Source organism: Leucoraja erinacea, chromosome 3 (genome assembly GCF_028641065.1).
Source record: "Leucoraja erinacea ecotype New England chromosome 3, Leri_hhj_1, whole genome shotgun sequence".
In the NCBI taxonomy this organism is placed as follows: domain Eukaryota; kingdom Metazoa; phylum Chordata; class Chondrichthyes; order Rajiformes; family Rajidae; genus Leucoraja; species Leucoraja erinaceus.
Genome location: NC_073379.1, coordinates 56,585,676 through 56,598,541, shown reverse-complemented (window position 1 = coordinate 56,598,541; position 12,866 = coordinate 56,585,676). Strand labels below are relative to the sequence as shown.

Here is a 12,866-nt window from a genome sequence, read left to right as displayed (position 1 = left end):
CACACTTGTGATTCTAAGCTGTGAATCAACTGAACTGTGAGTCTGCAATGTACTTGCAATAAATGATTTTCTAGCCCTTAATGAAAATGCAATCAGTTGTTTGGCCTGCCCCGTGCTTGAAACTGCAATGGAAATGGAAATTAAATGAAAATGCAATGAGCTGTTTGGCCTGCCCTGTGCTTGAAACTGCAATGGAAATGGAAATGAAATGAAAATGCAATGAGCTGTTTGGCCTGCCCTGTGCTTGAAACTGCAATGGAAATATAAATGAAAATACAATGCGCTGTTTGGCCTGCCCTGTGCTTGAAAATATGGAGTAATTAGATGTTTGGCCTGCCCTGTGCTTGAAATTGCAATGTAAATGAAATCACTAATTTCAGCCCACAACTCCCCTATTAGCTGAGAAGCCAGTCCCTTTTTCCCAAATTGCCTGTATTAGCCCAGGAGGAGCATTTTGGCCCAAAAGGCCCCTGCTAGGCCAGGAAAAGTCCAGAAAAAGTGCCTTTCAGAGATTTTACTCTCCAGATTTTTTTTTTTTCCAAAGAGCCTCTTAAGCCCATCTGGCTTGTACTAGCCCAGGAGGAGTCTCTTCGGTCCATCAGTAGGTATTCCTCCTGCAAGTATGAATTCTCACCCCAGTATTTTTCTCGTTCCCTTCATTGGCTCCCTGTGAGATCCAGGCCAGGATAGACTTCCCTCCTTCATTTAAGGAATTGCAGGGCAATTTTCTTGCTGCACGGTGGTTGATTGTTGCCTGGAGCATGCTGCTGGGGTGGAGGTGGTTGTGATAGTGACGTTTTAAGAAGCTTTTAGATAAGCATATGGATACACTGGGGCAAGTGACCTTCTAGAAGTTTCAGTTAGTTGTTGAAAATAAACTTCTTACAAGACATCACAGGGTCTTACAGCAGACATTACAGGAGGTGCAGGTCATGGGGTTGACCGTTGGGGGTATTTAAGATCGGGCAACGCCTGTGCCCTTTTGAGGAGTAGGGAGCAACACTGTAATCGTAATCAATACGTTTAGTTCACACAACTTTGGGTTCCGACTGATTCTTGGCTGGACCTACGAGTCCCTGCTATAACACACTAATAATACATAGTTTGCACGTATTTTTCTGCAGTTCCCAGGTCGCCTGCGTGCCCTGGGACTGGCTGTAGCGCCCAGGTTGCCTGCGAGCCCCGGGACTGGCTGTAGCGCCCAGGTTGCCTGTGAACCCCGGGTCTGGCTGTGGTGCCCAGGTCGCCTGCGAACCCTGGTTCTAGCTGTGGTGCCCAAGTCGCCTGTGAGTCCCGGGTCTAGCTGCAATCCAGATGTCGCCTGCGAAGCCCCGGGACTGGCTGTAGCGCCCAAGTCGCGAAAACTAATTGGGGGGAAAAAATAATAATAATAATAATAATAATTTTATTTATAGAGCACTTTAAAAACAAACATAGCTGCAACAAAGTGCTGTACATCACTAATCATTGACAAAAAAAGTTAATACACACCAAAAATAACAATCAAACGAAATAGTAGGAAAAGACATGTAAAATAAAGAAACATCAAAAACACCACAAACAGAAGCAAAGCCTCAGGCATGGTCAAAAGCCAGGGAGTACAAATGCGTTTTAACACTGGATTTGAAGATGGACAGTGAGGGGGCCTGTCTGATGTGCAGCGGCAGGGTGTTCCAGAGTGCCGGAGCAGCAACAGAGAAGGCTCTATCCCCTCTGAGCCTTTTTGAAAAAAGATGCCTGCGGGGCCGGATGATTTTGGGTTACGGGCCGGATCCGACCCCTGGACTGTAGGTTGCCGACCTCTGGTTTAGGGGAATGATTTCAGAAAATTATGCTTGAAAATTATGGGGAATGATAGCAAAACTACGCGACATAGAGGAGACACTGGTGAGGGATTCATCTGACAGCAGGAGGCAAAACCATCTTTACTGAAGGAGGAGGACATCATGGATGTCCTAGAATGGAAAGCCTCATCCTGAAAGCAAATGCAGTGGCAACAGAGGAATTGAGAATAGGAAATAGGCAGGGTGGGCAGAAGTGTAGTCTAGATAACTCTGAGTTGGTAGGTTTGCAGTAGATGACAGTTGATTGTCGGTCCCCTGTGATGGAGACAAGAGAGATCAAGAAAGGGGATCAAGATTGGTCAGAAATAGTCCAGGCAAATTTGTGTGTAAGTGCCCATGGCTACACCTTTAACTTGGAGAAAGTGAGAGGAGGTGAAAAGTCGAGGGTGAGGACAAGTTCTGCCTGGTGGAGAAGGGTGTAGAGGGAAATTGATTGGGTCTCTTCGAGAAAGAACCTGAGGGCCGTGGAGATGTAAAAGGACTGAACATCCATAGTAAAGATGAGGCAATAGGGGCCTAGAAGTTGAAAGTTGTTGAAATGTGTGTGAGGTGTCTTGGATGTTGGTGGTGTTGGAGCCATTAAGCTTAATTAAGTTTATTATAGTCATGCCTAGTTACCTTTAATTGTTATCTGCCTGTGTTAATGTGGGTGGGATATTATACGTAGTCTGGAGCGTGTTTTTGGCTAGAGAATTCTGGCACAGATTCTCAAATGATTAGTTTTAGTTTTGATGTCGAGGCCATGGAATGAAACAGTTTTCTACCATGACCACGAGCATGATCGGGACATATATATTTTGTCAGACGATGTACTTTTACGAGAAGTTTTTTATGATTTACATGACATGAATGGAACGATGGTTAAAAACGGAAAGTTATATGAGTTGTTTCATTGTTTTTTATTACTACAATAAAGAAGCTATTAATCAAGAGATTACTTCTGGTAGATTCATCTTTTTGCTGTTTCAAATGTCATGGAGTGCGTGAGACTACTTTTCTAATCATACCCGACAAATTAGTGGCTATCGAAATTGGATTTAGAGAAGATGTAAAAACCGCCGCTACAGGTGGGAAGGGACTGGACAAGGGGGTTAGGATGGAATTGAGTTCTGTGTAGGTGAGTTGAGCGGGGCTGGATCAGGCAGAGACAATGGGTCTGTCAGGGCAGTCCTGTTTATGGATTTTGTAGAGGAGATAGAAGCAGGTAGTGCAAACAATAAAGTTTCCCCTCATCCCCTACAATCAGTCTGCAGAAGAGTCTTGACCTGAAACATCACCTATCCACGCTGGCTGACCCGCTGAGTTTCTCCAGCACTTTGTGTCCTTTTTTTTGTAAACCAGCATCTACAGTTCCTTGCTTCTTCATGGAACATGGATTTGTGATGTTTGGGTTGGGAATCTTCTTCAAACTGATATTGTGGTGTTGGGTTGGGGGGAGTGGGGGGGGGGCCGTGCAGGGTGGGGGGGGGTGAAGAGAGGTGGGGCAGGTAAAAACCTACAAAACAATAGTTGGATACAGGTGAGGGGGGGCATGGGGTGTTGTTAGTAGGTTAGTTGCCTGAAATTTGAGAATTATATATGCCATTTTTGGGTTGTAGGCTATACAAGTGGAATATGAGGTTCTGTTCCTCCAGCATGCGTATAACCTCACTTTGGCAATGAAGGCAGCCCAGAACAGAAAGCTCAGTATGGCAAAGGAAAGAGTAAGAATGGTTAGCAGCCAGGAGCTCAACCAGACAGAGCGCAAGTGTTCGACAAAACGATCATGTAGTCTGCACTTGGTCTTTGCCGAATGCAGTTGATAAGGCTAGAGGATGTACATGTGAACCTGTCTCCTGCAAGGACTGCAGGGGTCCCTGGATGGATGGGAGGGAGAAGGTATGTGTACAGGTACTTTAAGGGAGGCGGTATAGGGACATGTGCTGTGACAGGAGGTATAGGGACTGGTGATCACCGACAGTGTGCTCTCTATCTGCCAAGGCCTGCTGGATCTTGTGGTTGCTAACCATTTTAACTTCCTTTCCCATTCCCATATTGATGTTTCTGTCCTGGGTCTCCTCCTTTGCCAAGGTGAGGGCAGATGCAAACTGGAGGAACAGCACGTTGCATTCCGTTTGGGTATCTTGCAACCTTGTGGTATGATCATTGAATTCTCCCAATTCAAGTAAATAACCTCCTAACACATCCTGGTAGCTCATCCGGATTTGTGCTGATTTCTCCCCTTCCCCCTGCCCCATCCACCTGTATTCTGTCCTCTGGCTTCACAATTTAACCCTCTTGTATCCTTTGCTCACACTTTTTGTCTCATCATCTCTACCAATCATCAAAAAATCTCCTTTGCCTGTATCCACTTATTACTTGCCAAGCTTTGTTCTGCCCCCACCTCTCTTCCAGTTCTTTCTTCTTTTCCCCCCCCCCCCCCCCCCAACCACCCCACAATCTAGTCTGAAGAAAGGTCCTGACCCAAAACTTCACACATCCATGTTCTCCAGAGATGCTGCCTGACCTGCTGAGTTACTCCAGCAGATTGTCATTTATTTATAAACCAGCACTTGTGGAGTTCCTTGTATCTCTGTTTAAATCAAATTGTTTGATTCATCAAACCAAATTTAAAGTAGACAAAAGTGCTGGAGAAACTCAGTGGGTGCAGCAGCATCTATGGAGCGAAGGAAATAAGCAACGTTTCGGGCCGAAACCCTTCTGATCACTGAAGAAGGGTTTCGGCCCGAAATGTTGCCTATTTCCTTCGCTACGTAGATGCTGCTGCACCCGCTGAGTTTCTCCAGCACTTTTGTCTACCTTCAATTTTTCAGCATCTGCAGTTCCTTCTTAAACCAAATTTAAACTTTTGACTACATCAAATAGTTACTGGTAAATGCATAGCCTGTATCCAAAATTTTTTTAGAGCTGCCTTGAAAGTCCTTTTTAGAAACAATGAATTTTACACAGAAATATTAACATTTAAAGACTAAGTATGACAATAAAATATCTTTCAGATACATTGGCCCAGAGTATTCTGGAGCGCTTGAGCAAATGGAAGATTCCATGAAAGAGTACTACACCTACACTGTTGACCTAATGCCATTGAGTTCACCAAATGTAGGGCAACTTGTGGCTATTGGTGCTGAAGAGGACGCCTGGTTAAGAGCACAGATTGTTGCTATGGAAGCAGAGAAAGTCAAGGTACTGGTAACTATTCTAAAAGCTGCAGTTTTCACATGGTAGGAACAGTTTAATTTTCAACACCATCCATATACTGAGGTAAATTGGTTTAAATGAAATCCTGTTTAAGGGTAAAAGTGGGCTCAGGAGTATGTTTAAATGCTTTTCCCTACTGTTTATGATTTCCTGTGACAAACAGCAAACAGGTGGTAATGGGACAAATTTGACTTTGTAACTTCAGCTGTTGAGCCTCTTCTCAAAGTATAAATTTATGCTAAAATGCAAGTTACAATTTTGAACGTGGTTAGTGCTCATAAGTAACTGCAGTCATCTTTAATCTTTCTATATTGTCACTTGTATTTTGCATAACATTTGCTCAAACCTTTTAAATCTATGCGTGGAAACAGAAGTGGCAGATAGTAGGTATTGGCCTTCCTTGAATTAAAGTTTAATATTATACCCAGTAGCTTCTATTGTCATCTTTTGAGGTATTTCCTCTAAGTGCTGTGCGTACCAATGTTTCACTTCAACTCGGTTAGAAGATCACAGAATTGATAGGCTGTGACTATTAAAAGGTACGTTTAAATATAATACTTCCCCTCAAATTTTGACTTGATCATGCCCTTCTTCAATACCACTATGTAATTATGTTGATGGAACTACAATATTTGGTCAGTTTCCTTCAATAATTTCTCTTCCCACTCCAACACACTTATCCTTGGCACCCTGTAGAAACTATTTTTAGTCCATTTGTTTTGTAATCTATGTGTAACTTTATTCAAAGCTGTAAAGGGGTTTCCTTACAGTGCTTTCACGTTCTTGCCATCACTAATGGTCACCACTCTTAAAACTAGTCCAATAATCTTATCCCGGCATTGTTAAAAATGTCTTTAGTTAAATATTATCAGACGGAACTAATTATTTTTATTGTCCCAACATCAAAGATTCCCTCGACATTGGTTCTCTTGCTCCCATTGTGAGCTACCAAGGTACACTCTTCAATGTTAAATGTGTTGTGTGCATAGATATTGTTTTATGATCTCTATGTGAGAATTGAGAGTACTCCAATTTTGGGAGTACCATATTTTAGAAGTAGCATGTGCTTACTCAAGTTGGAGTTAGGCATCACAAGATTCTGGGAGGGGGTGGGGGGTGGAAATGATGTGTGTGGTATATTTCTAATGTAACAAAACCAAAATTAAGAATAGACAAGAGAAGCAAATACATTTTAATATAAAGGGAAAATGGGTGGAAATACAGAATAAATCATTAACAGCCTGCTGGATACAATGGATATAGGTTTACCTTGTTACTATTTAAATTCTTTCTATCACATCAATATATCTGATTTGTATGTTTCCAGCAACTATTTATTTTCTATTCCAGGGAATTTTCAGATTGAGAAAGGCCATAATTGGCACAAATCTATTTGTAACTTTCGTGTTTTTCTTTCAGGTGTTCTTCGTGGACCATGGGTTTAATGAGGTTGTTGACAAGGCCAAGTTGTACAAGCTAGATCGAAGATTTTGCTCCTTGGCCTTTCAGGCTGCTAAGTGCAAACTGGCAGGCAAGTAAAACTTTGTTTTAATGAGTCTTCATGGTTGCTATGTAGACTTCCAGGCCAAAATTTAAAATTGGTATTTCATTCTTCAATTCAAGTATTACAGTTTGCAACTTACTCTCTCCTGAACCTGATATCCATGCTAAAATGTTTATGCTTCTTTGATATCTTGAGGTAAGAACAACCATGACTCTCATGTCTCTGAAAATACTATAGCAGGGAGAATTGAAACATTTTGGTTTTGTATTGGAATTAGTGTGAAAGATATATCTGTGAAAGATGTATGCAGAAGAGTTTTTTTAAACGTATAATAGTTGTGATCAATGGTGAACAATGCTGGTTATGGAAACAAAAGTTTTTTTCTCCAGCAAAGGATATCCATTTCTTGTTATGAGGACGTGATAATATTTCCCGATTTGTTCAATGTGCACAGACAAATTATAATTATTCTACCTGAAAATCATCAGATACTACATTCCAAATTCATTTGTTGTGCAATCATTTATGTGGCCACTCCTTCATTTTCATTCCATCTGCATGAACTTAATCTGTTACCAACATTATTTGTTTCCATCCGGTTGCATGAAAACTTGTTACGATCAGTCACTTTGGCAAATTTTTAGCTATTATTATATCTTTAGGATAGTCCAATCCTGGTTTTAAAGCATACATTTATTTTCCACAAAATTATTTTTGAGGGTTAATATTGTCTGTAGCATTCTTGCTCATTTGCAATTGGATCATGAGCTTTGGTCTATGCCAGGAGCTGGTTTAAGATATTCAACCCTATGATCAGCTGAAAAGTTACAAATATAACCAACTGATAAGCTTGGTTTCTTCAGAACAAATTTGTGTTCACTAGATTCATTTGTAAAGTGGCAAGATTCAAGTTCAATGATATAGTGGCCACAATGATCTTTGTGTACTCATCAACATCTTATAACACAGGAGATCAGTTGGTCACTTGGGTCCATGCCATTTCCCAAGAAAGTAGTCCCATTTGTCCTCTCTTTAGGTTTAGGTTTATTATTGTCATGTGTACAGAGGTACAATGAAAAGCATTGTTTTGCCTGCCATCCAATCCAATCCGATAATACTATACATAATACAATCAAGCTAAACTGAAGTACTTGCAGGTAAAGTGAAGATAAAGATAGGGAGTGTAGAATATAGTTGTCACATTTTCCCTTTACCCAAGGGAGTGAGTAAAATATTACCCAAATATCTCTTGAGGCAAATAATTGCATCAAAACCTCATTATACCGAATCTTCTATATTGACTAGTAGGTTGTCAGCACTACATTTCCTCTTGAATAAATTACAATATAATAAATGGGGGTAACATTAGTGACTTTATTGTTGTCGAGAAAATGTTGAACCTGTTGGAAGTCAGTTAGCCAGCCTGTAGTACTAATCTGTTGAATATTCTGCAGAGAATCTTTGATTCACAAAAGGTTGAATTATTTTGTCATTTATTGACAATGGCTAAGCACATTTGCACAATACTGCTGTGCTGAGTAGAAAGGTTCTCTGAGGCTTCTAAAATTGTCAACATCAGCAGCATGAAGACCAATACATTATTAGACATGAGCCTGCAGGAAATAGTATAACAATCCATAATCTCAATTAAATTATCAAACGGAGTCTTCCACTGAGCAGCCACCTGCTTCTTGGGGTGAAACATCTGCCATGAGAACCAGCGTAGAAGGAAGCCTGAATGGTTTATAATAGGTTTCCACTCCCTTGTGACTTTGATAGCTGGTGGGGTTGTATCGCAGGTTTACTGGCTGCCAAAGCTCCCTTAGGGATTGAATATTTGAAATGTATTTCACATTTGCATTCAAAAATTATTGTAATTTTGCTATAATTTTAGATTAAAAATAATACTGATTTAAGAAGATAAATTGATTGTGCAATCTAATGAATTTAAGTTTGGTTTTTATTGGAATCAATCCGAAATAATAGTATAATTTGCATTGAAATGCATCAATTAATTGGAGAGTAGGCATGAATGTCAGAGATGGTCGTGTTGACTATCTTCATTCTATCTTTCTGGGAGGTAGCAAGAAGAGTTGATTGACAAACTCACAATTGGTAGACGGATCAAAAATGTTAGTCCTTGGGATCCAAGAAAGAGTGTCACATTAGATTTAAAATATATGCTGTCTAATCTGTTGAGTTCTTCTGGCAGTTTCTTTTTGTAGCAAGGGATAATAGTTGATGGTATGTTATGCCCAATTTGTTCCTCATGACTTCAGTGCACTGTTCCTTTCTGCAATTGTTTCCTAATGAATTCAGTGAGAAGCAATTTTCCTCAAAAATTAAAACATAATGCTGGAACAACTTAACAGGTTATGCAGCATCTGTGGAAAGAGAACTTTTCAGGAATTAGACCCTTCTTCAGAATAGAGTGAGAGAACCATGTTAGTCTAGGGAGCAGAGGAGGGTGGGGTTTGACATTGGGTGGTATAAATTATTTTTTCTGACTGTGAAATACTGCGGCTGTTGAGCAGTTAAACTCTTTTGTTTGTGTAATGTATTGCTTATGTTGTAATGTTTGCATTATATTCTACAGTCTGACCTACTGGGATATGCCCTGTAGGCAAAAATGGCCAGTCCAGATGAAACAGAGGAATTGAGTTGTCTAAAGTTGGCGAACTTGATATTGAGTTCTGCAGGCTAAAATATGTACAGATGAAAGTTTGTGAACAATTTGTTGGGTCTCATGGTAATAGTACAGGAGTCCACAGACGGATCAGAGTGAGATAGTGAATAAAAGTGGCAGGCAACCTGTAACTCGGGATCACTCCTGCAAACTGAGCAATACAATCATCCTATGTGTGTTTGTATTTCTCAATGTTGAGGACAAATTTCTAATCAAATATTAGATGGAAAGAAGCACAAGTAAATTTGAAAGCGAAAAGTGAGTCTGTGGAATTCAGTGCCTCAGAGGGTGGTGGAGGCAAGTTCTCTGGATGCTTTCAAGAGAGATCTAGATAGGGCTCTTAAAAATAGCGGAGTCAGAGGATATGGGGAGATGGCAGGAACGGGGATGATCAGCCATGATCACATTGAATGGCGGTGCTGGCTCGAAGGGGTAAATGGCCTACTCCTGCACCTTACTCCTGCATCTATTGTCTATTTCCTGGAATGTTTTTCTCTTTCTGTTTTCTCTGACTCTACAGGAGCAAATTGATAATTTTCAATCCTTTGGGGTATAAAGTCGTGTAGAAGGGAAATGGGGGGTTCAAATGTAACAGTGCATTCAGAAAGTATTCAGACCCGTTCACTTTTTCCACATTTTGGCACTTTACAGCCATATTTTAAAAATGGATTAAATTCATTTGTTTTAATCATCAATCTACACACATTACCCCAAAATGAAGAAGTGAAAACAGGTGTTTAAAATTTTTTGCAACAATTAAAAATAAATAACTGAAATATCACATTTACATAAGTATTCAGACTCTTTGCTATGACACTCAAAATTGAGGTTTGGTTCATCCTGTTTCCATTGATTATCCTTAAGATGTTTCTACAACTTACCAGTGGTAAATTAAATTGATTGGACATGATTTGGAAAGGCACTCACCTGTCTATATAAGGTCGCAGTTGACAGTGCATGTCAGAGCAAAAACCAATCCATGAAGACGAAGGAATTGTCCGATGACCTCCGAGACAGGATTGTGTTGAGACACAGATCTGGGGAAGGGTATAAAACAATTTCTGCAGCATTGCAGGTCCCGAACAGCACAGTGGCCTCTGTCATTCTTAAATAGAAGAACTTTGGAACCACAAGGACCCTCATAGAGCTGGCCGCCCGGTCAAGCTGAGCAATCGGGGAGAAGGGAATTGGTCAGGGAGGTGAGCAAGAACCCGATGGTCCTTCTGACATTTCCAAAGTTCCTCTGTGGAGATGGAAGAACCTTCCAGAAGGACAACTGTATCTGCAGCACTCCACCTATCGTCCCTTTATGGTAGAGTGCCCAGACGGAAGTTACTCCTCAGTAAAAGGCACATGACAGCTGACTTGGCCAAAAGCCATGAGAAACAAGATTCTCTGGTCTGATGAAAGCAAGATTGAACTCTTTGGCCTGAATGCCAAGCGTCACGTCTGGATGAAACCAGGGACCGTTCATCACCTGGCCAATACCGTACCTAAGGTGAAGCATGGTGGTGGCAGCCTCATGCTGTGGGGATGTTTTTCAGCGGCAGGAACTGGGAGACAAGTCAGGATCATGGGAAAGATGAACGGAGAAAAGTACAGAGAGATCCTTGATGAAAACCTGCTCCAGAGCGTTCTGGAACTCAGACTGGGGTGGTGGTTCACCTTCCAACAGGACAACAACCCTAAGCACACAGCAAAGATAACGCAGGAGTGGCTTCGTGATAAGTCTGTGAATGTCCTTGAGTGACCCAGCCAGAACCTGGACTTGAACCCGATCGAACATCTCTGGAGGGACCTGAAAATAGCTGTGCATCGACGCTCCCCATCCAACCTGACAGAGCTTGAGAGGATCTGCAGAGAAGAATGGGAGAAATTACCCAAATACAGGTGTGCCAAGCTTGTAGCGTCATAGCCAAGAATACTTGAGGCTGTAATCACTGCCAAAGATGCCTCAACAAAGTACAGAGTAAAGGGCGTGAATACTTGTGCAAATGTGATATTTCAGTTATTTCTTTGAAGGCGACTACTCGGCAACCACCTGCGAACATGTGGCGACCACATAGTCTCTTGCAGTCGCCTAGGTGGGACAGGCCCATAAGGCTATAACGTAACAAAATGTGGAAAAAGTGAAGGGGTCTGAATACTTTCTGATTGCACTGTAAGTAGTGAAGTTTTATGATTGTGGCATTTAATTTAATTTTTAATGGAGGTATGCTTGTGGATACAACTGATTAGTTAAAGTGAGGTTATTTGTGTTTTAGGTCTTGAAGCGTTCTGCAAAGAGCCATGTGTATTGGAATCCTTTGAACTCCTGGCTAGTGGAAAGATATTGCTAATGGAAATCTTAGAAAGGAGCGAGGTTCCACTTGTTCTTTTGTATGACACTTCGGGGGATGATGATTTTAACATCAATACTGCATGCCTGAAGGCTTTATATGACAAGATACTTGGACTGAATTTGAAGGTAAATTCTTTGTTCTTCTATTGGAAGGTCAGTCTTTATGTGAAAGAGTGCAGTTAAAAGATGAAATATTAAGATATTAGTTTCCTACATTGCTCAAAAAGATGATCTTAACCTTTCTCAGAGGTAGCACTCTACTTTCAAAAATAGTTTCCATTCAATTATGCAGTAAGTTTTCAGTTACTTTCATAATGATCTTTTTCCAGAAGTGCATGGTTTTATTTCAGAATACGTAGTGCATTTTTCACTTTAAGAATGCAATCCCACTTGTTAGCTTTTCCTAAACCCTAAAGTCCCAGACCGTTTGTCCCACACCAGAACCCAATGTCATGGTGTGGTGGCCCTTAATATCTGCAAGATTAGAGTTGATGATCGACCTAAGGAAGCAGGGAGGGGGTTGAACAGACTTGTCCTCATCAGTGGAGCTGCTGTAGAGATGGGTGACAGGCTAAAATTTGTAGGCATCCCTTTTACCAGCAACTTAATTGGATCCTTCACATAGATATGGTGATCAAGAAAGCACATCACCTAACTTACTTTCTTGGGCATCTGAGAAGATTAGGCATGTCCAAAGGATTTTTTCACCTTTTATAGGTGCATATTGGGAGTTATTCTTGCAGGATGCATCTCAGTCTGGTTTGGCAATTGTTCCACCCATAAGTGTCTCAACCTGCAGAAAGTGGTGAATACAGCCCAGTCCTTGTCTCTTCCTTCCATCCCCTTAGACCATTACATCAAATTGGATGATTGGAAATTTGGAAGTATCGTCAATGCCTGCCACCTGGCTTTTCCCTTTTCTCTCTTCTATGTTGTGGGAAAATGTAAGAGCTAAAAAGCCCAGGTGTCCAAACTTAAGAATAGCATCTTCCTCACTGCTATCAGACTCCTGAATAAATCACCTCTTTCTCAACCTCTTCCTGGAAGTGTTCCCACATACTCTTACTCTTAACTCTATCTCATTATTTTATTTTGTTCTTGCAATTACTTTTTGCATGGCTTCAGATTGCACGCCAATCTTTGCAGTAGTTGTATCTATCATTGAAATTATTTGTTTCATCTCTGCTCATTCACCTGGCTTCTTGTCAACTCTCCATTTCAACCCCCCACCTTCTTCTCTTTCACAATTCAAAATGAGGCAAATAGGGATTTGTTTTAGAATGATCACTACAA

The 12,866-nt window shown here is 41.0% G+C and overlaps 1 protein-coding gene across 2 annotated transcripts in view; it reads left to right on the top strand.

Annotated features, from left to right (window-relative positions):
* The window catches only part of LOC129695629 (tudor domain-containing protein 7-like), a 119,320-nt gene that overhangs the window by 79,153 nt on the left and 27,301 nt on the right, over window positions 1–12,866 (top strand). For both annotated transcript variants that reach the window (XM_055632756.1, XM_055632757.1), the window contains exons 8-10: window positions 4,841–5,027; window positions 6,462–6,573; window positions 11,497–11,699. In XM_055632756.1, the coding sequence (XP_055488731.1) occupies window positions 4,841–5,027; window positions 6,462–6,573; window positions 11,497–11,699 (502 nt within the window). The remainder of the gene's footprint in view (window positions 1–4,840; window positions 5,028–6,461; window positions 6,574–11,496; window positions 11,700–12,866) is intronic.